Genomic DNA, 27,924 nt, shown 5'->3' with positions numbered 1-27,924 from the left:
GTAATACATGGATGCTACTTGGATCCTAATTCAAACCAGCTATAAAAGTATACTGATGAGACGAGCAGGAAAATTTAAAAGCTAACAAATAATTATTATGAAATGTTAAGTATAATAATGGTATTTTGATTTTTAAAAGAATTCTTACTCTTGGACATATGTGCTGAAGGAGTTAGGAAAGAAAAGAAGGAATGTCTGCTATTTGCCTGAAGTAGCCCCATGTGTGACTTATTTCACTGAGCACAATGCCCACTGCCTTTATCTGTTGTCCAAATGGCAGGATCTTCTTTTCAAGGCTGTGTGCTTGCGCCCTGATGCCTTTACTGCGCACCTGCTGACAGACACTCACTACTGTGAATGGGACTGCAATGAGCCCCGGGGCAAAGATCTCGACAAGGTGGTGACTTCATCTCCAGAAGAGGAGTTGCTGGATCGTGTGGCTCCTCTGTTTTTAATTTCTCTATCTATATGGACTCTAAAGGCCATGGAAAAACATCCTCAAATACACAGAAACAGAATTGAATGGGGGAACGGGGAGATGGAGGTCCAAGCAGGCCAAAGTGCGGTTATGGAGAATTAAGTGTAGAGATATAGATTCATTGTATTTGAAAGGCAGAGTGACAGAGAGAGAATAAGAGATAGAGAGAGAGAGAGAGAGAGAGAGAGCTTTCATTCGCTGGTTTGCTCCCCTAATGGCTGTATAGGTCAGAGCTGGGCCAGGCTGAAGCCAGAAATCCAAAACTCTGTCCCAGTGTCCCACATAGGTGGCAGGGACCCAAGGACTTGGGCCACTTCTTCTTCCCTCTCAGGTGCATTAACAGAGAGCTGGACTGGAAGCAGAGCAGCCAGGACTCACGCTGGCATTCCCACAGTGGATGCTGATGCGGGATGCAGCTTAACCCACTGCCCCCAGGGCCAGCCCCAGAATTAGAGTGCTAATGACGGACAGCATGAGGACTATGCAAGTTAATACTGTGGTATCATATACTAGAAATTTGCTCAGAAAATAGATGTTGGGTACTTTAAGCTAAAAAGGCTTAACTGTGAAATAATGGGTGTATTAATTCATTGATCATAAAAATAATTTCCATAATATGTTGGTATCAAAACCTTAGGTTGTATAGATTAAATATACACAAATATATAATGGATGGTAGAAGTATGATGAACAAGATCAGCCCTTTGTTGCTAGTTGTTAAAGTCCCATGATGAGTGTTTTCACTCTATTTTTGTGTTTATTTAAAAATTATAATAAAAAGTTCTTTTTAATCCAAGCCTGTACACCTCCCTGAAAAATCTTTGTGTTCCCCCAGCTATTCATGTACCCCAAACTGAAGTCACTACAACAATTAGCAGACAGAAAGTTTGGGGATGAGTTTGTTCATAGGAAACTAAGCAAATGCAAATAAGGAGGCGATTAAGAACCCTGGGAAAACAAAAGACTATACCGTAGAGTATTTCATGGCCCAATTGTGAACAATACTCATATGGTTTTAATAATATAAATATTGAATACTCATAAAATAAAAAATTATGTCTCTATGATCAGAGCATGCGTAGCTGGCAGGAAGGGAGACATACGAGCTAAATCATTATCGTCCATAGTAGTAGGTCTACCCCTAATATGTAAAGCTAAACATTTGAGAAATAGCAGTCTATGTTATTTGAAAACACAGAGAGCCATGCCCAAAGAATCAGACAAAATAATTCAAAACAGTTGATCTGAACTGTTTGCAAGGAGACAAAATTAAGGATCTGCTGAGAGGCGCTGTTTGTGACAGGCGTTGCAGGACCTTGTGACAGTGTGCTTTGGGGAGGGAGGGGGACAGGAAGTGCCAAGGTCAGATCTGCATCTTCGTGGGACCCCGGGGGTCTGGCCTCTGAGTGAGAGGCCAGGTCGGGGAGGCCCCTCAGTGGACTGGGCGGGAGGTCCAGCAGGGCGAGGCCCGCACGGAGAGTCACTCACTGTCTTCGTTTCTCTCCCTCCTCTCTCTCCTCCTCTCTGCCTTTGCCTTGACCAAAGCAGCTAAGCCCTCTCCTCCGCAGGTTTCCGGCCCCGGCACCAGGGCTAGCCCAGGCCAAAGAGTGAACATCACCTGCACGTCGGCCGGCTTCTTCCCCGGAAACATAAGCATGAGATGGTTTGAAAACGGCACGGAGCTCCCGGCCTTGGAGACTCAAGTCCTGTCACCGCCAGGTGCCTCTTCCTACAGCGTCACCAGCACCGTGCTGGTGTCCCTGTCCCTCTCCTCCCTCCACTCCCAGATCACCTGCCAGGTGGCCCACAGTGAGCTGCAGAGCCCGCTCCGGGAGCACGTGAACATCTCCCAGTTCCTGCAAGGTAAGCCCCCACCCCCCCCCCACAGCCACCCCCGACCCCAGGGGCGCATCACCTGCATCCTCCCACTCACTCCCCACAACCCCCAGGGAGGTGGGTGCCAGGGTCCCTGTTCCACACCGCCATCCTCCGCCCACACAACGCCCTGCTCGGGGCCTTTCCTCCCAGAACTCCCTTCCCTCTGGAAGCATCTCTGGGAGGCGGAAGTCCATTCCTACTTTCTGTGGGTGCTTGTTGAGTGACTGCCCCGGTGCTCGGGGAACCCACAGGAAGCACAGCAGGCCTGGCTCTGCCTCGCTGAGTTTGCAGTCACGTGACCCCCGTCAGCCACGACATAAGCAATTCTACAGTGATAGCGTTTGCCAAGAGGGGAAAGAACAGATTGTTGAAACCGAGGGAAATGGGAAATCCAGCTCACTTGGGAAACGCCTTTTTGTAGAAGTGAAGTTTGAGCTAAGGCATGAAGCCAAGCAAAAAGAAGTGTGTTCAAGATAGAGGAAACAGGGTGTGTGCAAAGGCCCTGTGGTATGGGGTGGGGTGGGGGTAGAGAGCAAGAAGTGAGGAGGCCAGCATGGGGAGAAGTCGGGTGCTTGGGAGAGGAAGAGGCTGGAGCCAGGGGGATGGGGACCAGATCACACAGAATTTCTAGGCTGCAGCCAGGAGGTTTCTCCCACTCAAGGTCTCCATCTGGAATCCCAACACCATTGTCCTAACCACCATGCCACCATCGCTTTGCTGCCAGTCACTGCCCTTGGGCCATGCTTCCAGAACCCACCCTGGCATCGGGGGAAGGAGCAATGCAAGCTACATGTACCCCCCTCCTAGCTCTGACTGCATGCAGCCAAAGTCCCTGGACTGTGCTGAGCTCAGCTCAGGGCCTCCGCCATGCCCTCCCTGCCCCCACCCGCTCCCAGCGCCCCAACAGCCTGCCCGCCCCCAAGCCCTTTCTCGTGTTGTTCCGGCTTTGAGGGCCATGGAACCAATCAGCCCCACGTCTCCTCCCCTGCTCCACGTGCATTCCAGAGCCCACGACGAGCGTGCTCGTGGATTCGGCAGGCTGGGAACTGTGACAGGGCTGAGCAGGGATGGCTTGGCTCTGCCCCCTGACAGCTCGGCCTGAGCTGGACCAGTCAGAGACTGGGATCCCCCGGGACTCCCATGCCTGGCCCTCGTGCCGGCTGTCATCTCGGTGGCTGTGTTCCCGGGGAGACAGAGCCAGGCGAAAGCCACACCCACCTCCACGACCCAGCCTCAGCTGTCACCCAGGGCCGTTCCCTGCTACATCCCACTGTCCAAGGCAGCAGAAAGAGGGCCCCTCTGATGGGGAGGGGAGATGTTCTGGAGCATCTGGTGGGCTTGGCGCCCCCCTTTTTGGAGAGTACAATCTACCCCGTGTAGTTAACTCCGGTTCAGCTTCGAACTTCTGCTCGAAGTTGCTTCCTCCGGAAACCCCGTGCTCCTCCAGAGACAGGCGGTGGTCTTGTCCGAGGCTCTTGGGGCCCCTGGTCGGGGGGTTGGTGGGGTGGTGACCGCTGTCTCCTCCTTGTGCCCCCAGCAGAGTGGGAGCTTTGCAAGGCAGGGGCAGCCCTGGCTTTGTTCCCTGCCCTATTCCGAGAGCCAGAGGATGCCTCTAAGGGCATGGGTGTCCCCAAAGGGGTCGTGCAGGAGGAAGGTGACACAGGCAGGGTTGTCGTTCCAGTGGTGCCCACGGTGACCATCTCAGCACACCGCATCCCAGAACTGCAGGCCTCCGTCCTCACCTGCCATGTGCAAGGGTTTTACCCCAAAGACCTGCGCGTCGCCTGGCTGCCGAGGAGCGCATGCGTACAGACCTCCGAGGCTCCGGGCTCCACCCCCAACCCGGACGGCACCTTCAGCAAAGACTGCCACATCCTGGTCAGCACCTCCGAGCTGCGGGATGACAGAGTCACCTGCCAGGTGGGGCAGGAGGCGCAGGTGCTGGTCCAGGCCAGCCGGCGGCTGAGCGAGGTTGGAGAAGCGCGAGCGAGCATGGGTGAGTGGGAATCCCGTAACCAAGGGACACGCGGGGCCCGTTCAGACGCTGGTTCTGCTCTGCTCGCCATCACTTCCCCTTCCTGAAGCTCAGCTTTCTCATCTGCGAGATGGGACAGCAGTTACGGCCTCCTCTTCAGAGCATTAGGCTGGAGGTACCAGAGAGCAGTGCGCCCTGCTTCCATCCCACCGCTGGATCCTGACAACCAGATCCCCCACGAGCCACTAAGTCAGCAGGAAGCACCTTTCCCCAGTTCCCCATATCCCCCACCCCCCCACACCCATCAAAGCCATCCACTCTCGACGGTTACTGAGATTCTCTTGGGTGCTTTGCCTGGGTGCTCTCGTTGGATACAGTTTTCTAAAGTACATGTTATCATCCCCATTTTAAAGACGAGCAAACTGAGGCTCACAGGGATGAAGTGACTCCCTGAGATGCTCGTGGGGCTGAGCCTGCATGCAGGCTGCCTAGGAATCAGGTACATCCTGATCGCTTTCTGCCAGCAGGTGCCGCCGAATTCAGCGCCTCCCTCCTCCTCAGCTGGAAGGTGCTTGCTCTGATTTCACTCTCTGCTGTCTATGCCTACAGGAAGAGCCACCCTTCCAGGTAAGGGCGGAATCAGGTAGGGGTTGAGCTTCCAGGCGCGCTCCCAGTTCCCCTCGACCTTGAAAGGTGATGAATCCCGAGGGTCTCAGAGCTGCCCCCCCCCAGTCCCTTCAGCCCTCCACTCTGCCTCTCACATCTTCCGCCTGAGGATGCCCAGAGATACAGGCTCCCTTGGTCTGGGCAGGAGTCGGAGAGAGGGAGGGAGCGGATGCGAAGACAACCCCTCCAGGTGGTGTTGGAGGGGTCAAGGGCTCTGGGCCAGCTTCCTGCTTCCTCTGCAGGGCACAGGCCTAGGGGTGCAGCCCTCCCCAGAGACGAAGGCCCTGCCCTCCTGTCCCGGTCAGGAGGACCTGCCGCGATGCGTGTAGCTCCACCGCTGGCCCTCCCGGTCTCCCACAGCCCCCATGGGAGGTGACAGCATGAATCGGAAAGGTCAGAGTGAGAGGCGGGCTCGAACGCCCTCCCTGGGAAGGAAGTTTCTGTCAAGACTCATGCCTCTGAGTCCACAAGCTTGACCATGACACCCAGCAGAGGCAAGGCAGGTTCCCACCTGGACGCCTTGCTGGCTCCCCAGGAAAAACCATTGTGCCCACCGAAGTTCTGCCATTGAACCTGTGCAGCTCCCTGGCGCCTTTTGCCTTTATTTTTATTATAAAGTGTTGCAGATGGCACAGAAAAATATAAAGAAGAGTTCAACGAGCACACATGGATTTGTAATCTTGCCATATTTGGTTCATGTGCAAGTATGACATGTGCAAACATACTGTGTGTCCTGAAAGCAGGGGTGGAGGCATTAACATTGCACAACCTGGGATCTGTGGCAAAGCCCGTAAAGCGAGGCGAGAGGACCACGTCATCGTGTTTGGGGTGTGATTCATGAATATCTGTCCACCAAATAATACGGCAGCCACACATTCTGATTCAGTGTGGCTATTAACTTCCTCATAGGAGAGAAAGCACTTGGTACTTGTCTGCCCGTGTCTGGCTTATTGCACTTAGCATAATGAGCTCCAGCTCACCACTCTGTTGCAAATGTAGGAGTTCTTTCTTTTTATGGCTGAGTCATACACCATCACGTATACAACCCACATTGTCTTTATCCAGTCATCACCTGATGGACATCTAGGTCGATTCCACAGCTGCCCTTGTGAACTGGGCTGCAATAAACATGGGTGTGCAGGGGTCTCTTTCCTGTGCCAGCTTCGTTTCGTCTGCAGTATATTCCCAGAAGTAGGACAGCTGGAGGGTACGGCTGATCTGTTTTTAGGGTTTTGAGGACTCGCCATAGCGTTTTTCCACGACGGCTGCGCTACTCTGCATTCCCACCAGCAGTGTGTTAGGATCCACTTCTGTCTGCATGCGGACCAGAATCGCTTCTGTTTTCACTTTTTGATAATAGCCATTTTAACTACAGTGAGATGATGCCTCGTGGTGGGTTTTGTTTGTATTTTCCTGATGGCTACAGATCCTGAGCATTTTTTCATGTGTTTAAAGGCCATTTGTATTTCTTTCTTTGAAAAATACCTGTTCAGATCCTTTGCCCATTTATTAACTGGGTTACTTGTCTGTTGCCCTTGAATGTCAAGAGCTCCTGTATGTATGGATATTAATCCTGTATCAGATGCACAGTTTGCCAATATTTTTCCCATTCTGTTGGTCGTCTCTTCCCCCCGTTGATGGTTTCCTTTGCTGTGCAGGAACTTCTTAGTTTGGTATAATTCCACTTGTCTATTTTTGCTTTTATCACCTGTGCTTGTGAGGTCTTTGCCAATGTCTTGGAGTGTTTCCCCTAAGTTTTCCTCTAATAGTTTTGCAGTTTCAGGTCTTACATTTAGAGCTTTGATCCATTTTGAGTTGGTTTTTGTATAGGGTGTAAGGTAGGGGTCGTGCTTCAAACTTCTGCATGTGGAAATCCAGTCTTCTCAACATCATTTGTTGAAAAGATTGTCCTTTCTCCATGGAGTGTTTTAGCACCTTTGTCAAGGATAAGTTGATTTAGATGCATGGATTTATTTCTGGTGTTTCTATTCTGTTCCATTCGTCCACATGTCTATTTTTATGGCTGTACCATGCTGTTTTGGTTAGAATAGCCCTGTAGTATGCCTGGAAATCTGGTATTGTGATACCTCCAGCTTTGTTTTTAATCATTCAAGATTGCTTTGACAATCCTAGATATTTCATGTTTTCATATGAATTGTAGGATCGCTTTTTCTAATTCTGTGAAGAATGTCATTGGTATTTGGATGATGACTGCATTGAATCTATACATCAATTCGGGTAGTATGGACATTTTGATAATATTGATTCTTCTAATCATGAACAATGGAGGGCTTTTCATTTTTGTCTGTCAGCCCCACAAATGAGATGAAGTTAAAGAAAATACGGCCAGTAAACAAGAAGAGACACCCAAACCCGTCAGGAATCGGAGGCATCAGGAAAAGCAAGGGGAAAGCACGCTGAGCGGCCCTTTGTTCCCTGGAAAAGTCCCAGGAGCAGCCGGTCCTGTCCTGCATCGCTGTGGGCACGGAAGGGACCTCATGACTCTGGAACACAGCTCAGCCCTTTGTTGCGTTGAACATTCACACACCTACAACCTGCCATTCCCGCTCTGGGCTTATGCCCCAAAGAAATTCTCGCACATGCGCACCAGGGGATATGTACAAATGCATACATCCCTGGTAGCATTTTAAAATTAGCAAAATTGTTTTAAATTTAAAATTAAATTGTTTAAAATTAGCAAAGCCTGAAAATGACCCATATATGCATATATAGAATGATAGACGATCCATTTACTACAATCACAGAAGGGAATGTTCTAAGGAGGTTAAAAAATGAATGAACCACATGCATGGTAATTCAGACAAATCTTAGCAATAAAATCTTGGTGGGAGGGTAGAAGCCCCAGGAGATGTGTTCCAGAATGATATTCTTTCTGTAAAGCTAAACAGTACACTGTGTTTAGGACTATGTTAAAAACTCATATTTTTTCAAAGGAACAATGAACACAAGATTCCAAATGTCTGTTACCTGGGACGTGGGAAGGCAGCAGGACGAGAAGGTTGGGTGCCTACAGGTAGACGGAAGTTTTTTTTCAGAGTTGTAGCTTCTGTGTCAGGTGGGGGCCTGCAGGAATGTTTATTGTGCTGTAGACAAACAAGTAGACAAGAGAGCAACACTTTAAGAGCTTTGATGTGGGTGTGCAGGGCAAGAGAGGGTGGATGGGCGGTTTTAAGCCATTTGCTCTCCATCCCCCCAAATCAGTCCTCAAGCAGGACATGGAGAGTGGCCCAGGTGCCCAGAGAAAAGCGAAGCAAGCAGAGGAGCCCTGGCGTGGGCATGAATGCGCTTTAGCCCTTTGAGGAAGGAGCCCCTGTCCCAGGCAAGCCCAGCCCAGCACTTCCAGATAAATATTTGCTCGTTGCAAAGGTGACGCCTTCATTGACTGCGCACAGATGGCTGAGTGCATACTCCACGTAGACACGGAGCAAACGTGAGTGAGCACTGGTCACGGCGGTCCCTACCTTCAGGGAGAAGAAAGGGAGGCAGTGAGGGCTCGAGGGAGGAGGAAGAATTAAAAATGTGATGAGCGCTCCGAAGAAAATAAAAGTATACGCAAAATAATGGCACTGCAAGGACCCAGCTCTCCACGGGGGTCGGGAACCACGCGGCTGCCAGCTAGGAAGAAGGGCAGAGAAAGCCTTTCTGAACGGCGGGACGCGGGACACTGAAGTTGGTGTCAGGCTTGTACAGAGCTCGAATAAATGCTTGCTTGTTAGAGGAACGTATTGTGCCAAGCCCTACGGTGGGACAGGGCCTGGGAGGTTCCAGGGCAGGAAGGGGACAGTGGGGCTGGGTCTGAGCAGTGGGACAAAGGGCAGCGCTGGCGTGATGGGCGGGAGCCGGAGAGATCCTGGAACGGAAGTCGTTAGAGACTTGGTCCAGCACAAATCGCAAGATGCTCGGATGTTTAGAAATCACCCTGACTCCTGTGCAGTAGGGAGATGAGAGGAAAGCCAGGCCCTGAGCCAGGAGGCGGGACGGGAGCCACAGAGGTGCCAGTGAGGATGTGTGGTGACGAGGACTTAAAGGGAGGGAGGGTAGGGGAGACCCTGAACATGGCCACGGAGCCTCGCGTGGGGACTGAACCGGAACGGTCACAGGGAGGATGGATTGCGCGATGGAGAAGAAAGGGAAACAGGTGGAACAGGTGGAAGAAGCAGTCGGTGGTGGGAATTCACAGCTCAGTTCTGAGCGTTAAATATAGCGCGTGTTCGTCATCCAGGGGCCAAGTGGAGCAGGCAGAGGGACAGACGTCCGGGGTTCAGGAGCGGGGTCGGAGCAGGAGAGATATTTCTGGAGCCACTGGGGCTATGCTGCTGGTTGCCAGGGCAGCCAGGCAGCGGAACTAAAGCATCCAGATCCTCCCTTTCCACCCGCCATGCCGCCCGGAGCGCTGGGCCACAAGGCAGCTCCGGGCTGCGGTACAGCACCGGTTCCCACGCAGGCCTGGCGCGGAAAGGGAACAGAAAGATGAAATGCGCGTGTCTGTCAGGATGGCGAGATTGTAGAACACTTTTCATTTGCATATCAACAAATCAGTTTTAAATGTGGTCTGAATTACTGGGAATCTGCTACCTGCCTGGGCTGGGAACGTCCCGCTGGTTCCCTGTCCCGTCCTCCTGGCGCCCCCTCGTGGTTCTCAGTGGCCTTACTGGAGACTGGAGAGGCCCAGCACGAGTGACACGGAAATCACACCGCGATGGCCGCACAGCCCCTGAGAGGCGCTGCCTTTTGGGGCACGGCCGACCTGAGCGGGAAAGGCTTTTGTACCCTGAACAGAGTAGGTGATGGGATCAAAATAAAACAATGCAACGCTCAGGCCACCATGCATTCCAGGGAGGCAAACAGAGCTACGCATAGATTGTTTCCCATAATCTGATTTCTGTTTTAAGCGCTCTCTCCGTGGACTTAATCTCCTCCATGACATCAGTGCATACAGACATGGGAGGCCCAGCGCCGTGGGCAGCCCTTGACCGTGGGTCCCCACAAGTGCCCCTAGCATCGATGCTCTGACGCCCCAAGAAACTCTGCAAGGAGACCTGAGCCATTCCCAGCTCAGCTCTTCCGTTCCCGGGCCAGGCTGGGACGCCGAGAGCTGGGTCAGCAGGAAGGATATCCTCCTGACTCTCTTGTCCCTCCGAATTTGACCTGGGTTTGGGGGAGCAGGTCGTAGGGCTCTTCCCGGAGGCCCGGTGTTGGCTCCCTCCCTGTCCCCTTCCACTCTCACATACATCAGAGGCGGGGAGTGTTGTCTAATCCCAGCAGGTGACGGGGTTGGGGCAGCTGGGGGGAGTGATAGGAAGGGACATGTTCTGCAAGAGCCCATTTAAAAAAAAAAAAAAGATGTATTTTACTTAGGGGGAGGGAGAGAGAGAGAGAGAGAGAGAGAGACTTCCATCTGCTGGTTCACTCCCCCAAAAGACCACAGCGGCCAGAGCTGGGCCAATCTGAAGCCAGGAGGCAGGAGGCAGGAGCTTCTTCCAGGTCTCCCACGCAGAGCCCATTTTTTTTTATTTTATTTATGGATTTATTTCTTTGAAAGAGTTACAGAGAGAGAGAACCTGGCTCTGATCAGGAGGAGGTGCCAGAACAATCCAGATGAGGGACATTCTACACAAGAACTGGCCTGCCCTCTGCGAAGTCCCAGTGTCGTAAAGGGAGGAGAAACTGTGCCGGGTTACAGGCACCTACGAGACCCGGCAGTGAAGCACAACGGGGTCCTCTGTAAGATGTACGTGTGGGGCAGTGGCAAAGCCCGAGGGAGGCTGCGGCCAGGCCGCTGGTGGCGCACACCTGGTTGGGTGATGCTGTGGCCGTGCGGCAGGATCGCCCTGGCTGCGGAAACACGCGCTGAAATGTTTGGCCCCGGGGCCGGGATTGGCGTAAGGGTGAGGCTGCCACTCAGGACGCCCTCGTCCCATATCGGGTGCCTGGGTTCCAGCCCCAGCTCTGCTTCCAACTCCAGCTTCCTGCTAATTCACATCCTGGGAGGCAGCAGGTGATGAGGGTTCCAGGGCCACCCACACAGGCAGTCGGGATGGAGCTCCTGGCTTCCGGCGTTGGCCGGGCCCAGTCCTGGCTGTTGTAGACCTTTGGGGACTGAACCAGTTAATGGAAGCTCGCTCTCTCTCTCTCTCTCTGCTTTTCCAATCAACTAAATAGATACATTTCAAAAATAAAACATTCAGACCATTTGGGCTGCTTTATGAAAAACATGTACCTTAGTTAGGTCATCTGGAAGCAGCAGAAACTTGGCTCTCCTGGTCTGGGGGTTTTGCTGGAAACTGGTAGTTGAGGCCGTGGCCGGTTCACTGGCGAGAGGTTGCTCTCCGCTCCCACCGCGGCGCCTGCTCCCGCATCCTCCATGGCAGCAGGCAGCCGGGAAAGCCCAACAAGCCTCTTTCCTAGAAGGCATTAATGCCATTTATGAAGCTATTAGTTACTCAATCACCTCCCTAAGACACTGCCTGACCACCACCACCGTGGCTGCCGGCTTTCACTCTCACATTTGAGAGGCTGCTAACATTCAGGCCACGACAAGGGACGTAAAAGGCAACACGCGCGCAATTCACTCACAGGTGTTTCTACAGAGTTCTTCGTCCCATGCTTGCAAATTTCCCCTAAGATTGAGATCATTTTCAAACATTTTTTAATTAAGTGACACTCAGGTATCATGAAGCAAATTACCTCTGTTGCGAATGAACAGACAGCTAACACATATTGAGAGGTTACTGCAAGCCAGACGCGGTCTGATTGCCTCACTTTCATTTTGCAACAACTGGATGAGACATACCCTGCCCTATAATTATGTTCACTTTGCAAATGAGGAAACTCACTCACACGCACACACTCATTAAGCTGCCCGGAGTCGCACAGCCGCTAAGAGCCTGACTGGGATTTGAACCCGGGCAGCCTGGCTCAACCTCCCTGCTCCTCGCCGTGATGTTCCTGTCCAGTCCTGCGGCTTTAGGTACCATTGAAAAGTAGCCCCAGGAAGCTTCCATTTCTCTCTCCTCTCGCTTGAATCTCATTTCCAACTGCCTGCTCCGTAGCTCCACGTGGACACCCAGCAATGCCTCAAGGTCAACATTGCAAAATCTGACCCTCTGCCCATCCTCCCCCAGATCTGCTCCCCCACTGACTGTCCTGCTTCCCCCGGTTATCAGGGTCGAAAACCCAAGAGGCACCTTTGACGCCTCTCCTCTGCCTCCTCACCTCCCTTCTCTCGGGAAATAACTCCACTTTAAAATACATCCATGGGGCCAGCGCTGCGGCGTAGGGGGTAAACCCGCCGCCTGCAGTGCCAGCATCCTATAGGGGCGCCGGATTGAGTCCTGGATGCTCCATTTCCAATCCAGCTCTCTGCTAATGTGCCTGGGAAGGCAGCAGCAGATGGCCCAAGTCCTTGGGCTCCTGCACCCACGTGAGAGACCTGGGAGAGGCTCTTGGCTTTGGATCGGTGCAGCTCCGGCCATTGTAGCCATTTGGGGAGTGAACTAGCAGATAAAAGTCTCTCTCTCTCTCTCTCCCTCCCTCCCTCCCTCTCTGTAACTCTGCTTTTCAAATAAATAAATAAATAAATCTTTAAAAAAAATAAATAAAATACATCCGTAATCTGACCACTCCTCACCACACCCCCGCCAAGAGTCCCCCTCCATCCTCGCTTTCCCAGATGGCAGCAATGAGCTCCTTGTTGGTCTCCTTTGTTCACCTTTCTCACTCCTTCTCAGTATAGCCAAGGGAAGAAGACTTTAAAAAAAAAAAAAAACTACTTAATTATTTGAAAGGGGGGGAGAGAGAGAGAGAGACAGACAGACAGACAGAGTGCTCTCCAATCTTCACTCCCCAAATGCCTGCAATGACCAAGACTGGACAGAGCCACAGCTGGCAGCTGTGAACTCAGCCCAAGTCTCCCACGTGGGTGGCAGGGATCCAAGCACCTGAGCTGTCACGGTTGCCCCCAAAATCAGCATCAGCAGGAAGCTAGAGTCAGGAGCCGGAACTGGGATTTGAACCCAGACCCTCCAACATGGGATGCAGACATCATGATGGATAGGCTCACTGCCCACCCCAGCTCCTTTTCAATGAGACAAGTGCTGTCCTCCTCTGCTCAACACCTTGCTACAGCTACTCAGCTCGCTGCAAGGTGAAACCTTGCCTCAGCCCCCCCCCACCCCCTCGGCCCTCACCACCGCCTGCCCCACCCTCCTGAACCTGCTCCGTGTTCTCCGTAGGCCGTGCCGCATCGTTTACTTCTTTGCTTTACTTGTTACGCATTTTGCATGGCCTGTCTACCCCACTGGAATGCAAATTCCGGTTGACAAGGGCGGTGAGCTTTGTCTGCTTGCTCTCGCTGAGAACAGTGCCTGGCGCGTGGTGGGTGGGTGGTCAGTGTTTGCTGAATGGATGAGCGACTGCCCCCTGGAATGTCTCGTGTCGCAATAAGAGCAGGATGACTGGAGAGCAGAGGACAGGAAGGGAGGACCGAGGGCTGCAGCGAGAGCGCCTGGTCCTGCCAGCCCAGAAGCCGCGCCCACAGTCCGCGACGGCGTGCCCCGGTGTGACAGCAGCATGCTGGGGGGAGCAGTGGTCGGAACTGGACAGCAAGCAGCGGGATCTGAGGTGGTTTTGGGCTCATCCGTGGCTGTCATTTCCCTGGTGGCTGAAAGACACGTCCTGTGCTGTGGAGGAGTTGTCACACGCTGTCCCCAGGTTCCCTGGACGAAGGTGGGGGAAGCAGCAGCCGTTTGTGACAGGACTGAAACCCCTCTCTGTCCGGGCACTCTCTTGCCCTCTCCCCTCCCTTCTTAGGATAGAGCTTCCGGTGATCAGAGCATGCAGCCCTAGGGCACCGTGCTGGCCACCTCCAGCCCACCGACACCAGTGTCCCCTGGCCACCTCGTGAGGAGGATGAGGGGCCAAACAGGCTTGCTGGGGAGCTGAACCCAGAGGCCACACACGCGATGGCCCGAGCCAGGAAGCAGGGTCCACAGGGAACAACACGGCCTTTCCCAATCCCTATCCGGGTCAAGTTCACCCAGCCCTCCTGAACACTGCCCCTTCGTGTTCCTGTTTCCATACAACGTCCAGGGCGAGCTGGACTCAGTGAGGGTCCAGGAGAAAGCTGCTGCCCCCTCCTCAGCACAGGCCCGTCAGATAAGCCACATGGGCCGTCCTGAGAGGCAACAAGCCCCGCCGTGGGAAAGTGCGCTTTACGCCGCGTGGGGCTGGGCGAGGGTGGGCTGCTTGGCCGTTCCCACCTTGCCCCTCCGTTCTTCCTCTCGCTGCTCTCTCTGGCTCCCGTGAGATGGGAGCAGAGGAAAGGGGAGGGAGAAGGGGTTTCTCACCCATTTTTCCTTCCCCCTCTCCTGAGGCGATTTGCAAGTCACGTGCTATTCTAGCGGCACTTTTGTGAGCCTCCCAGAGGCGTCCCAGAGGGGATGTCCAAGCAGCTGGCTAGTGCCCCAGCCTCCTTTTGTCTAGGTGTGCCGCAGTGCAAATGCCCTGGCAACACACGGCAGATTGGCTGAGGGGCCCCCGAAAGCCCCCCGGTTGGCCCAGGGTGGGGCAAAGGTCCTCCTCCATGCCCGAGCATCTTTATCGTGTGAGCTTTAAGGAAGTCCCACTCCCTGGCGTCCCCCTGGTCCACCATCCAGCCCCCTCTGATTGCATCAGTGCAGGTGTCGGGCTGTCGCCAGCAGAACTGGCCCTCTGCCACCCCTTTTGTACGTCCTGTGCAGCTGCTCCAGCTCCTTCATTTCCCGGGGTGCTTGGCAGTTCTCATGGCCAGCTGGGGAGCACCAGGTAGGCAGCCTCATCTAGTATCCTGTTGTAAAACTTTGCATTTGGTACTAATGGCACGCCTGGAACCGCTTGTGGTGTTCTTAATCCTCATAAACATACAGAAGATCGATATTATTATACCATTTGTAGAGAGCAGAAAGCTAACGCTGGGAGAAATTCATGACCTACACACATTCATGACAACTCAGACTTTTTTTTTTCATTCCAAGATGTGAACTTAACAATAGTGCAGGGATCAGTTGCTTTTGTGAGAAATCCAGAAACTAGTGGAAAGGTTCCTGCACGCCGTGAGTTTAAAGCCAACCGAACCGAGGTCCCATAGGAAAAGTCCTGGCTTGCGCTTGTTAGAGCGCCTCCTCCTGGCAGAGAGCAGAATGCATGGGAGGAAAATCAGAAGTCCTGACTTCTCCCGGGGGATCAGAGGGAGTGCAACATCTGTCTGATGTTCAAACTTTTGGAGATTCTTCCTGGAAGACTGATTTCTGTCTTACCTGTACCGAAGCAGTGACAGAAGTGTAGGCCAAGTTTGGGACCCATGAAAACAAAAATGTTCAGTAAAGGCTTGGACTAGCCCCAGAGCCTGCAGTATCACAGATGGACACGAGGCGGAGCTCCAGTACCGCAGTTGACTTCGGTTCCCGTGACCCCCCCCCCCCCCACCAACAATATCGCAGACCTACCACCAGAGGGAGCTCCTGCCTAGAAAATGGAAAGCTTCGCTTGGGCGTGCACGTCCGCAAGCAAGAGGATGCATCCCCAGAAAGGATTCAGCAGAATTCTCCAGCCAGGCTGAGCTAGCTGACAGGACAGGAACTGCGGCCGCAGGGCTGCCAGCCCGCGCTCATCTGGGATGCGGCTTAACCTGCGCCAGCCCAGTTTCTTCATTCGTTTCCTCCTCTGCCTCAGTCATTACAAAAGTCGTCTTTAAACCTGCTGAGTCTGTTTTCTGTCTCATCAAGTCTGCAGCTGGGAGGCTCCCCGGGAAGTTTAGATCAGTTACAGGAAGTGAAGATGCCACACACACGGATTTTTGCACAATCTGACTCTGCTACATTTGAGCCCCAGAAAACAGAGGTTCGGAGAGTTGCCCCTCATTGCACATCCAGGAATGGGGCTGTGCCCTCCCTGCCCTGCAGAAAGAGGCCTCCGTGGGGCTTGCTTTGTAACAAATCCCTTCTACACGAGTGTCTCCTCCCCAGGTTCCTGCAGATAGGAAGAGTGATGGCTGGTGCGCAAACATCATCTCCGGTAATCCTCCCGATGTCTTTCTGAGGAGGGGATCGCTACTGTTTCCATTTCACAGATGAGAAAGCAAAGGCTCAGAGGCGATTAGCAACTTGGAAATCTCACACCGCCGGAGAGAGGCCCAGCCCAGCATCTGATCCTGAGTCCGATTCCAGCGTGCACCTGTGCTTGGCTCCTTCTCAGGCACCCAGGATGGAGCTTTGGCAAGGGCTCTAGGTTTGGACACAGCAATTACGGGAACCCTGGCCTGGACGAGGAAGCCGAAAACCCGTGGACCCAGCTCCTTCCTCTTTGCACCATCAGCCTCGCCTTGCCACAGTCAAAACACTTCCCCAAGTAGCCGTGGCCAAGCCAGCAGGAACAGCCTGGAGCACCAGCCCCACCTCGCACTCCAGCGCCACCCAGGGAGAGGATCGCCTGCGAGTCCTGGGCTGCAGCAGGTGCTTCGTGCCCCTGGCAATGCCCAGAGCCACGCACCTGACCTGCTCACCCCCTTGCTCCCTGCTGCTGCTGCAGCTCCTCGTCCTCTCGGGTAAGCGGGATTTGGGACAGAATCGGGCTCTCCCTGGGCTGGTCCCAGAGAAGGGTGCCATGGGCACTGCATACCAGGATGGGGGGCAAGAGGGCAGCTGCTGAGAACTCTCCTGGCCCCAACAGGGAGCCTGCGCCCAGGGAAGCAGAGTTCCTTCCTCATAAATGCTTTTAGCTTTTCTAAAACCGCTTTATTGTGATGCAACTGACATTCAGTTAGGACTGCATCTGGAAGGTATCAGCTGATGGATGTTGTGGGCGTTAACAGGCTGTGAAAAGACCCCCAGAACCAAGATGCCGCCACATGGGGCACCCACACACGTCTCCGTGGGACCCAGCCTTCCCACTCCTCCTCGCCCCAGGTCCCCCGGCAGCCACTCACCTGCTCTCTGTCACTTGGTTAGCATTGTCCAGACCTGTCCGTCACCGGGGCTTGTGCAGTCGGTTGTACTCCTATCTGTCTGGCTTCTTCCGCTCGGCATAACGGGAGACGTGCTTGTGTTGCACATTTCCAAAGTCCTTTCTTCCCACGCCTGCTTGTCGAGTGGATAAACTACTTGGTTCTTCTGTTCTCCGGCTGACGTGTGGGTTGATGGCATGGGGACTGTCACGCACGAATGCTAGATCAGCATTCAAGGGCAGGTCTCCGTGTGGACATATGCTTCCTTTTCTCTCAGGGAATTCGAAGGGCGGCTCTCGCAGCAGGCACATTTTTTACTTTCTAAGACACAGCTCCAAAGCAGTTGTACCGCTGCCCGTTCTCATGGGGAGAGTGTACGGAGGGCGGCTCCTCCACCCCCTCCTTACCCCTCGCTGGGCTGTCTTCTTCATGTCAGTCATTCTGATAGGTGTGGTTGGTTTCGAGCTGTGTTTCCCTAGCATGTCATGAAGCTGAGTATCTTCCTCATTCACCCTTTCTAGTGAAGTATTTAAAAGTTATTTATCTGAAAGTCAAAGTTACACAGAGAGAGGTAGAGCAAAGAGAGGTCTTCCATCCACTGGTTCACTCCCCAGATGGCCGTAATGGCCCAGGGCTGGGCCAAGAAGGAGCCAGGAGCTTCTTTCAGGTTTCCCATGTGGGCAGCAGGGGCCCAAGCATTTGAGCCATCTTCCACGGCTTCCCCAGGCCATTTAGCAGGGAGCTGCATCGGAAGTGGAGCGACCGGGACTCAAACCAGCGTCCGTATGGAATGCCGGCCTCACTGGCCTCACAGGCAGTGGCTTTACCCTCTACACCACAGCATCAGCCCCTGTACTCTCACTTTTTAAGTGTTGTTATTCCTGTGTTATGAGTTCTGTATATATTCTAGATACTAAACCGCCATGAGATGTATGCTTTGCAAAGGTTTTCTCCCGCTTTGTGGTTGTCTTCTCATTCTTTTACAAGTGGCTTTTGGAACAGGAGTTCTTCATTTCCATGAAGTCCTGTTTATCAAGTTTTTTCTTTTTATGGATCATGCCTTTGGTGTTGTATCTAAGACATCATTGCCCAACCCAAAGTTACAAATGTTTTTCCTTGGGGCTGGCACTGTGGCACAGCGGGTTAAAGCCCTGGCCTGAAGTGCCGGCATCCCATATGGGCTCAGTTCTAGTCCTGACTGCTCCTCTTCCTATCCACTCTCTGCTATGGCCTGGAAAAGCAGTAGAAGATGGCCCAAGTCTTTGGGCCCCTGCACCCAGGTGGGAGACCTGGAAGAAGCTCCTGGCTCCTAGCTTCACATCAGATCAGCTCAGCTCCGGCCGTTGCGGCCATCTGAGGAGTGAACCAGCGAATGGAAGACCTCTCTCTCTCTCTCTCTCTCTCTCTACCTCTCTCTGTAACTCTGTCTTTCAAATAAATAAAATAAATCTTTTAAAAAAACATTTTTTTCTTTGTTTTCATCCAGAAGTTGTAGCATTTTACATTTTATCCTAGTTCTCCAATCCATTTTGAGTTGATTTTTGTCTGTGTTCTAAATGTGAATCGAAGTTTTGTTAGCATGTGAATTTCCAATTATCCTAGCACCTTGTTACAAGACCCTCCTTCACCACTGAATGATCTTTGCACCTTTGTCAAAAATTGTCTGTATGTGCACTGACTATTTCTACACTCAGTTAGCTATTTCGACACTCAATTCATGTCCACGGACGTGCCCATCTTGGTGTAACTCCCACTCCCGGACGCGCCCATCTTGCTGTAACTCCCACTCCCTCTTGATGACGGTAGCTGCGTAAGGCTTGAACTCACTGGCATTACTTCTCCAACTCTGCTCTTTGTCAAACTGTTTTGACTCGAGTTTTCTGGCACCCTGTGAAAGAGCAGAAGCGAGATCAGGCCCTCTCATCTAGTGCCCGATCTGGCCGAGAAAAACACTCCCTCTCTTGGCGTGGAGTGTGCTCTTTATTCCAGCATCCTTACAGCTGTCGTTGGCAGCCTGATGGAGTTTCCCCATGTTTCGCGTTGTTGGAGGTTATTATCAGGGAGGGATGTGGGATTTTATCAACTGCCTTTCCCATGTCTATGTAGACGTTCATATAGGTGTGCAGTGTGCCTATGTATGTGTGTGTGTTAGTTAAGTAATACGGTGATTGACTTTTGGAATGTTAAATGAACTTCCGATTCTAATTAGGGATAAACTCAATTTGGGCACGATGTATTCTATTTTTATCTATTGCTGCATTCGATTGGCTAAGTTTTTGTTCAGAAATTTTGCTGCTTTGTTCAAGAGGGGCATCGCTTTCCTTTTCTTGCCAGGATTTTGTGTGAAGGTAACACTGGGCTCACGGCCTAAGTCAGGGTGTGCCCTGCTTTTCCATCGTCTGGAAGTATTTCTATGAAATTGGCATGACTGCTTTCTCAAGTGGATGGTAGAAGTCATTACTACAGGCAGCTGGAGTCAGAGTTTTCTTTCTGGGAAGGTTTCTTGGTTTTGTTGTTGTTGTTAACTGCTCCGGGCAATGAAAGGGACGCTTTCTGGAGGCCGCCCTGTGCGGGCGGGGCCTCTTTGACCTCCTTCTCGGGGCGCAGGTTGTCGGTGTGGCCGCATGTCTTCTTGGGGCATGAGGGCGCCGGGGCGCAGGCGAGCGTGGCACCTGCGGCGGATCATGTCGCAGTCCTGCGAGCTGGCAGAGGGAGGGCTCGATGACGCCACCTCGCGGGCAGAGCAGCAAGTGCAGGGCGGCCTCTGACAGCTAGGCGGTCCTCCGGCTGTTTGCCCGCCAAAACCAGACGCTGCGGGTCGGGTGGGACCCCTCCTCGACTTGGCTTTCGGCTTGGACATTCTCGATGGTGTCGCTGGGCTCGACCTCAGGGGTGATGGTCTTGCCCATCAGGGTCTTCACAGAGACTGCATCTCACCTAGTTGACATGAAAGACCTCTGGGGAGGTTTTTAATAATGACCTGAAAATTAACAAGTAATAGGACAATTCAGGTTATCTATTTCTTCTTAAGGTAGCTTTGGCAGTTTGGACTTTTCAAGAATTTATCAAATACAGGGCTGGTGCTGTGTGCAGTGGGCTGAGCCACCTCCTGCAGTGCCAGCATCCCATTTGGGTGCCAGTTCAAGTCTCGGCTGCTCCACTTCCGATCCAGCTCTCTGCTATGGCCTGGGAAAGCAGTGGAAGATGGCCTAAGTGCTTGGGCCCTTGTGCCCATGTGGGAGACCCTGGAAGTTCCTGGCTTCTTACCAGCTCAGCTCCAGCCAACGTGGCCATTTGGGGAGTGAACCAGCAGAGGGAAGATCTCTTTCTTTGTCTGTCTCTACCTCTCTGTGTCTGTAACTCTGCCTTTCAAGTAAATAAATAGAATCTTTTAAAAAAAAATTTGTTGCCGGCACCACAGCTCAATAGGCTAATCCTCCACCTGCAGCGCCGGCACCCCGGGTTCTAGTCCCAGTCAGGGCGCTGGATTCTGTCCCGGTTGTCCCTCTTCCAGTCCAGCTCTCTGCTGTAGCCCGGGAGTGCAGTGGAGGATGGCCCAAGTCCTTGGGCCCTGCACCCCATGGGAGACCAGGATAAGCACCTGGCTCCTGGCTCCTGCCATCGAATCAGCGCAGTGCGCTGGCCGCAGCACGCCGGCCACAGCGGCCATTAGAGGGTGAACCAACAGCAAAGGAAGACCTTTCTCTCTGTATCTCTCTCTCACTGTCCAATCTGCCTGTCAAAAAAAAAATTAAAAATTAAAAATTTGTCAAATACATATAGCCATGAAGTTGCTCATAATAATCCTTTATACTTGTAATATCTGTTGTGTCTGTAGTGTTGTCACCTGTGCCCTTGACTTTAGAGACCGAAATTCTCTCTCTCTCTCTCTCTCTCCACAACCCCATGTAGAAGACCCTCCACGGGAGCTTTCACTCTCTCTCGGCACCCACCCTGAGACCAGACTCTTCACAGGCAGACCCACTTCACACATGGGCGAGCACTGCTGTTGGCTGAGTTCACACAGGGCAGGAGAGTCTAACAACTCCACAGCACACAAACCACAGCTGCCCAGCTGGGGGTGAGGAGGGAAAGCAGAGGCCTCAGACACAGGCAGCCAGGCTCTGACGCCAGCCCTGCCGTGCTCTCCTAGCTGGGTGCTGTTTGAACCAGCTCAGGTTTCTGTGACAAAGTCTCACAGCCGAAGCACATCTCTCACAGCTCTGGAGGCCGGGAGGCCATGCTCGGGGTGCCGGCAGCACTGGTCTCTCTGCAGCCTCCCTCCCTGGCTTGTAGACAGCCGCCTCCCTTTGTGGCTTCCCTCTGTCTGTAGCTGCCCCCATTCCCTCTTCGAAGGGTATCCATCAGATGGGATCATCTCAACGTACTGACAGCTTTACAGACCCTGTGTCCAAATGCAGTCCCACTCCATGGTGCTGGGGGGAGGACTTCAACACAGGCATTTGGGCTGGGGCCAGAGGAAGGCACAAGTCAACCCCAGCCCATCTGGGCCTCCAGTTTCCACTGTCCTTGAATGGGGCCAATGGTCCTGCCTCACAGGAGCATCATGGGCACCAGTGAGGTACCTCACGCAGAGCCCAGCACGTGGGGAGCACTGGAGTTCCCACTGGCCTCTGCAGGTGTTGCAGCCCACGCTCTGTCCTCTGCAGCCAGCCACTCAGGCCCTCCTCCCCTTTCCAGCAATACCCCTTTCTTGTGCTGGGCGATTCCCCTTGGCTAGACAATGGTTAGGTTGCATTAAGCTTGCCTTTGAGGGCTCCACGTCCTTCCCACCCAACCGATGACCTTTCTTCCTCTGTCATAGGCGCCTGTGCACAGAGCAAGGGGAGTGAGTGGCAGGTGCTGCAGCCCGAGGGCCCCATGCTGGTGGCAGAAGGTGGGAGCCTGCTGCTGAGGTGCGTGGTGCTGGGCTCCTGCGTTGGCAATATGATCAAATGGGTCAAGGTGAGCTCTCATGACCGACAAGACATTTATAACTTCAAACATGGCTCCTTCCCTGGGGTGACGCCCTTGACCCAGCAGACACCAGGGCCACTCGATTGCGATTATTCCATCTACATCCACAACGTCACCAGGGAGCACACCGGGACCTACCACTGCGTCGGGGTGGACAGCTTGGGTGAGCGCTCAGAAAAGCAGCTGGAGGAGGGCACGTCCGTGCGTGTGAGGGGTGAGTCTCAGGCCCTGCCACTCACACGCTCGCTCTCACCCGGCTCCCGGCTCGGTCCCCTGTATGCACCAGCACAGCACACAGCATCACACCAAACACCAGTGAGCCAGATCTCCATCTCACTCTCATGTCTCCTGGTGTCTGAGGCTGTTCTGTTCCCCGTGTGTCATGCCAGGTCCCAGGCAAGAGAGGTAGCAGCTACTTGGGGTATGTTTTTTTTCCTCCAGGGAGTGGCAGAAGGGTAAGAGGTCCAGTCAGTGACCCCAGCACATCTCAGTGCCCTGTCACAGGGCTTTCTGACAGCACTCTGGGCAAAACAAGTCACAAGACAGCTCGGAGTCAGGGGGGAGGGATGTGTAGTCCTCCCTCGGGAGGCTGTGACGGGAGTGTGGATGTGACACACTGTGCTAGGAGGTGTCCGCACCTGGAGCCGACTATGTAGTCGATCCACTCCCCGCAGAATCAGTCACAGTACCTGTGATTCCACCACCAGAGACCCAGACTCCCAAATCCTGCGTCTGTCCCTCGGCGGCATCGTGTCCTAAAGTCGGTCATGGAGGCTTGCAGGCTTCAGGAGCTTAACTTGCAGAATGGGCCCCAGGTCCGTCCCCAGGGGCCACTCGGATGATCCGGTGTGAGCAGGGAGCCCATCTGCTCCTGGCTCAGAGAGCAGGTGTTGGGGGTGAGGTCACACTGGCTCAGACAGCGTGTGTTGGGGGTGGGGTCATGCTGGTTCAGACAGTGGGTGCTGGGGGTGGGGTCACACTGACTCCACACCACCCTTTCAGGAAGGCTCCTCTAGCTCCCTCCCAGCCGCCGTGGGGCCTCCTCTGGGGTCCTGCTCTCCTCCGGGTTTCCCGTCTCAGGCCAATTCACTCACTGTGTCCAGCACCACATGGAGAGTGACTTCAGGGCAGGTGTTCATGTGTCTCTCTGAGCTCTGTCTTTCTCAGTCCCAGCATGGGTACAGAGCAGGAATTCAGCAGGTGCATAATGGAGGAGCTGGGAGGAGGTGGGTACTGAACACAGAAGTCAAGGATCAGGAAGGAATTGAGGGAGGAAGTGGGTGGGCGATGGAGGAGGACGGGGATCTAACAAGGACTCTCTCTTTGGCTTCAGGCACTGGGGACCCTAAGCCAGATCTCTGGCTCATCCAGCCCCAGGAGCTGGTGTTGGTGGCCCCGGGAGACAACGCCTTCCTGAACTGCACGGCACTTGGAGATGGCCCCCCTGGCCCCATGAGGTGGTTCCGGGGGGCTGGTCTGAGCCGGGAGGCCATCTACAACTTCCAGGGCATCTCCCACCCCAACATCACCGCCGTGCGGGCCTCCAATAATGACTTCAGCATCCTGCTGCAAGGTGTCTCCACTGAGCAGGCGGGCACCTACTACTGTGTCAAGTTTCAGAGGAAACCCAACCGCCAGTACCTGTCGGGGCCGGGCACCAGGCTGAGAGTGAAAGGTGGTGTGGGTGTCCAGGACGTGTTGGGGAGGGGGCGGATGGTCCACAGGCAACTCTTCCTCGTGTCCCAAAGAAGCCAGATCTTCCCCCCACCAGGAATCCTTTCCCCTTTACTCCGGAGAACTCCTAATCATCTTTTAAGACCCAACACAGGCCGGCGCCGTGGCTCAATAAGCTAATCCTCCGCCTTGCGGTGCCGGCACAGCGGGTTCTAGTCCCGGTCGGGGTGCCAGATTCTGTCCCGGTTGCCCCTCTTCCAGGACAGCTCTCTGCTGTGGCCAGGGAGTGCAGTGGAGGATGGCCCAAGTGCCTGGGCCCTGCACCCGCATGGGAGACCAGGAGAAGCACCTGGCTCCTGGCTTCGGATCAGCACGATGCGCCGGCCACAGCGCGCCGGCCGCGGCAGCCATTGGAGAGTGAACCAACGGCAAAAGGAAGACCTTTCTCTCTGTCTCTCTCTCTCTCACTGTCCACTCTGCCTGTCAAAAAAAAAAAAAAAAAAAAAGACCCAACACAAATAGCCCCTCCTCTGTGAAACCATGAAGAGGTCACCACTCCCCATTCGGGCCTCCACAGAACTTCATTGAGAATTCAACACGGGTCTGTCGCGTGCTTGCTGAGTGCTTTTCCCTGTGCCAAGTGCCTGGGAGACTGCGCTGAATCAGATACTTGCTATGCCCCAGAGGTCTGACTAGTCCTCCCTAGCCACAGGGTTTGACTCGTAGCCCCCACCCCCACCCCCACGCCGCCCAGGGTGGGAACTGGCGGACTTGTGTGGGTGGCATGTGCTCCCAGCACAGAGCTCAGGAGGTGGCAGAGGGAAGGGGAAGGATGAGCAAGCTTCTCTCCCTTGCAGCAGAACCCACCGCTCCTGAAGACGCAGAATTGAACAGAGGACGTGCAGTGCGGGAAGCTCCGATGGGTGAGTGTGCCCGCCCCAGGGGGAGTTCACAGACCCCTCAGATGGGAGACCACGGAGAGCTTGGCCGTGGGAAGGGAACGGCCCCAGACTCCTGGGGCTCATCTGCCACCAAGAAAGTTCCCAGGGCCCCATCTCAGCTGCACAACAGGAACCGAGAGAACGGCGGTGTAAGGGCTTGGTCCAAGAGGCGGTTCTGACAGCCAGCACCGTCTCACTGTTCAGTGGGCGGTCTTGCGTGAGTGCCTGTGATTGACAGTTCTGTGCCCCAGTGGTGAAGAACGTGGCTGTGTGGCCAGGCCTCCCGGATGCTGTGTGATTGCGGGCGGTGGCCTTGCTCCATGAATCTCTGATGTCCAACTCCGTGAAGGAAGGGAGACAGGGACAAGAAGCCTACCTCATGGGGCTGCCGCCAGCCAAGCACCGGGGACTGGTCTGACACAGCGTCTGTTACCAGTCCTGGGCACTCTGTGTCTGTGGGCACACGGCAACCAGGTGGCCCGATTAGTCCCCCTGATGCTCAGCACTGCTCCTGCATTCGTGGGACCAGCCAGGGCCCCTCACGTCCTTCACACAGGTGGCCCTGAACAAATCTCTTCCCCTCTAGATATGTGTCCTCGTCCATGAAAACGGGATCATTATCCAACCTTGGAGGACCAGTGTGAGGATTCAAACAGGCGATAAGAAAGGGCTTGGCCCAGGGTCCGAGGCAGGGAGCTCAGAAGCCAAGAAAGGAAAGCCCTTGGCAGAGCTCTGTGATGGAGAGGGCAGGAGGCTGGGCCAGGACGGGGGCGGAGCGGGCAGGGGTTGGCTTTGATGTCCCCTCCTCGTGGTCAATCCAGTCCCAGAGTTTGTACCGACCTGGGGCCGAGCCTGCCCACTGTGGCTGTGAGGGGTGGGCGGGGCGGTGCTCCCCCAGGGGCCTGGCTGAGCCCTCAGCTGTGTCCCCCAGGCTTCCTACCTGTGCTCACGTTCGCTCTGGGGCTGAAGGCCGTGACCTTGGCCGTGCTGCTGCTGGCCCTGGCTGCCTGCTGGAAGACGAGACGGCGTCAGGACCCCAGGCCCAGCAGAACTGTGGACATCTCGGCATGGGACAAGGGACGAGAGTGAGAGGTCAGCCCCGGAGCAGAAGCTCCGAGTCAGAGAGAAGTCAGGCTCCTCAGCCACCCCTCTGCCCCCGGCCCCAGCCTCCCCACGTCCCCAGGCCTCACGTGAACTACCAGACCTGCACACCTGCTTTCAGCCCACCTGGAATCGCCCTGCTCGGCACTGGGCTCTCCCGATGTGGCTCCCTCTCTCTTCCCAGCCCCTTCTGCACCTCTTCACATCTTTCTTGTCTTTCACATGCAACTCAGAGTCTCCTTCCAGAAGGTTCCCTGGGCCTGAGTCCACCCAGCAAGACCGCCTGTGTTTCCCCACTTACATCCCTCTCTCCTCACTGTCTGTCTCCTTCTTGGCTTCTTTCCTTCCCACCATGACTGGCATTGGTGGCTTGGCAGTTGTCACAAAGCTCTTAAACAACAATGGCGGGGCCAGCGCAATGGCTCACTTGGTTAATCCTCCGCGTGTGGCGCCAGCATCCCATATGGGCACCGGGTTCTAGTCCCGGTTGCTCCTCTTCCAGTCCAGCTCTCTGCTGTGGCCCAGGAAGGCAGTGGAGGATGGCCCAAGTGCTTGGGCCCTGCACCTGCATAGGAGACCAGGAGGAAGCACCTGGCTCCTGGCTTCAGATCAGCGCAGCGCGCCAGCCATGGCAACCATTTGGGGGGTGAACCAAGGGAAGGAAGACCTTTCTCAATGTCTCTCTTTCACTATCTAACTCTGTCAAATTTAAAAAAATGGCTGAAACCATAGAAAAGCTGACATCTCTGGTAATATCCAGCCATAAGCAGGTCAGGCCTTGCTGTGGAGACCCAGGCTCCCTTGATCTTGTCAGTACGAGGTCCACTTTCCAGGCAGCTAGACTGGCAAGAAGGGAGGGAGGGGCAGGAAGCATGACTCTCCCTCTTGTGGGAATGTCCCCGCCTTACTTACCTCTCGTGGTTGGGATGTGGTCACATGGTCATACCTAGCTACAAGGCGGCAGCTTTACATGCTACACCACAGTGCCTGCCCCCCTCGGTCTGTTTTTATGTGTCAGTTTTTATGCCAGTACCATGCTGTTTTGGTTACCATAGCTCTGCAGTATGTCTTGAAATCAGGTATTGTGATGCCTCGGTTTTGTTCTTTTTGTACAAGATTGCTTTGGCCACTCAGGGTCTTTGTGATTCCCATGCATTTTACGATTCTCTGTTCTAGTTCTGTGGCGAACATCATTGATATTTTGATGGAAACGGCATTGAACCTGTAAGTTGCCTGGGTGGTGTGAACACTTTAATACCATTTCTTCCATCCAGAAACAGGGGACGTCTTTCCAATTTTGTGTCTTCTTTTTTCTAACTTCCATTGTGGAGGTCTTTCATATCTAAATTTGTTCCAAAGGTTTCATTTTTTTATTGTGAATAGTTTCTTTTTTTATTGTGAACACATTTTTTATTGTGATATTGCAGGCATCAGGGGATGAACCGCGGGCTCTGTTCCGGGGGCAAAGGCACCCTCTTACTTGCTTTGTGAAACAGCTAAGCTGACTCCCAGCTGAGCAAGTGCTGATTCCCACTTCGTCTCCACGGGGGCAGCGTGACACGAGGGAGGGCTGGAGTTCTCTAGCGACTTTACCCTGGAGGACTTGTCACATCTTGGCGGCTGCCACTGCCATCTAGTGGTATGAGGCCAGGCTGCAGCCAAACCTCCTGGAACACAGGACAGCCCCAACACTGCGAAGATTTTCTCTGACCCAAGGGTCAGTGAGGCTGAGGCTGAGATTCCCTGACCCCGGGGCCAGAGCAGAGGCCGTGAAGTCAGACCCACATCTGACTTCTTGCCCTGAAGCCTGCACTCCCTCCCTGTGCGCCCTCGATGACAACCAGAGCCGCTTCATTCTTTGGAAGCTTGAGGTCAGAAACATGGGTTTCTCTGCACGGTGCAAGAATCAATTCAAGGGCCGGCGCTGTGTTGTAGTGGGCTAAGCCTCCGCCCGCAGTGCCAGCATCCCATATGGGTGCTGGTTGGAGTCCCAGCTGCTCCTCTTCCAATCCAGCTTTGGCCTGGGAAAGCAGTGGAAGATGGCCCAAGTCCTTGGGCCCCTGCACCTTCGTGGAAGCTCCTAGCTTTGGATCGGCCCAGCTCCAGCCATTATGGCCATTTGGGGAGTAAACCAGTGGATGGAAGACCTCTCTCTCTCTCTCTCTCAGCCTCAGCCTCGGCCTCTGTCTGTAACTCTGCTTCTCAGATAAATAAATCTTTAAAAAAAAAAAAA

At 54.0% G+C, this 27,924-nt stretch overlaps 2 protein-coding genes and 1 long non-coding RNA gene across 11 annotated transcripts in view; 2 read left to right on the top strand and 1 right to left on the bottom strand.

The window, feature by feature from the left end:
• The window catches only part of LOC100350239 (signal-regulatory protein beta-1), an 18,116-nt gene extending 10,674 nt beyond the window's left edge, over positions 1 to 7,442 (top strand). Inside the window, exons 3-6 of one of the 2 annotated variants that reach the window (XM_070051987.1) lie at positions 2,027 to 2,341; positions 4,038 to 4,352; positions 4,856 to 4,958; positions 7,310 to 7,442. In XM_070051987.1, coding sequence (XP_069908088.1) covers positions 2,027 to 2,341; positions 4,038 to 4,352; positions 4,856 to 4,958; positions 7,310 to 7,418 — 842 coding nt within the window. In that variant the 3' untranslated portion in view covers positions 7,419 to 7,442. The remainder of the gene's footprint in view (positions 1 to 2,026; positions 2,342 to 4,037; positions 4,353 to 4,855; positions 4,959 to 7,309) is intronic. The other variant, XM_051845175.2, reaches the window with a different exon arrangement.
• LOC138844321 (uncharacterized) lies at positions 6,817 to 18,377 on the bottom strand. The gene is made up of 4 exons (XR_011379958.1): positions 16,981 to 18,377; positions 12,649 to 12,767; positions 11,239 to 11,422; positions 6,817 to 8,101 (listed from the first exon to the last, which is right to left on the bottom strand). It is a non-coding gene; the product is annotated as an uncharacterized lncRNA (long non-coding RNA).
• SIRPB2 (signal regulatory protein beta 2) lies at positions 15,555 to 27,924 on the top strand. 8 transcript variants are annotated; one of them, XM_070051992.1, is made up of 6 exons: positions 15,556 to 16,599; positions 21,824 to 22,138; positions 23,309 to 23,650; positions 24,510 to 24,572; positions 25,522 to 25,682; positions 27,119 to 27,924. In XM_070051992.1, the coding sequence occupies exons 1-5, from the start codon at positions 16,527 to 16,529 to the stop codon at positions 25,677 to 25,679; spliced, it is 951 nt and encodes a 316-aa protein (XP_069908093.1). In that variant the 5' UTR covers positions 15,556 to 16,526; the 3' UTR covers positions 25,680 to 25,682; positions 27,119 to 27,924. The 8 variants fall into 8 exon arrangements, with proteins under 8 accessions (XP_069908095.1, XP_069908093.1, XP_069908094.1 ...); XM_017341722.3 differs by having other exon boundaries at positions 15,557 to 16,599; positions 24,507 to 24,572; XM_008256197.4 differs by having other exon boundaries at positions 15,560 to 16,599; positions 21,824 to 22,189.

The sequence above is a fragment of the Oryctolagus cuniculus genome, chromosome 11, assembly GCF_964237555.1.
Source record: "Oryctolagus cuniculus chromosome 11, mOryCun1.1, whole genome shotgun sequence".
NCBI lineage: Eukaryota > Metazoa > Chordata > Mammalia > Lagomorpha > Leporidae > Oryctolagus > Oryctolagus cuniculus.
This window is presented reverse-complemented; position numbering and strand designations above follow the sequence as displayed.

Coding starts and splice junctions, on each gene's coding strand:
- SIRPB2 (XM_008256196.4), top strand. CDS start 16,527: ATGCCCAGAGCCACGCACCTGACCTGCTCACCCCCTTGCTCCCTGCTG. Junction 16,600..21,823: donor GCAGCTCCTCGTCCTCTCGG/GTAAGCGGGATT, acceptor CCTCTGTCATAG/GCGCCTGTGCACAGAGCAAG. Junction 22,190..23,308: donor CACGTCCGTGCGTGTGAGGG/GTGAGTCTCAGG, acceptor CTTTGGCTTCAG/GCACTGGGGACCCTAAGCCA.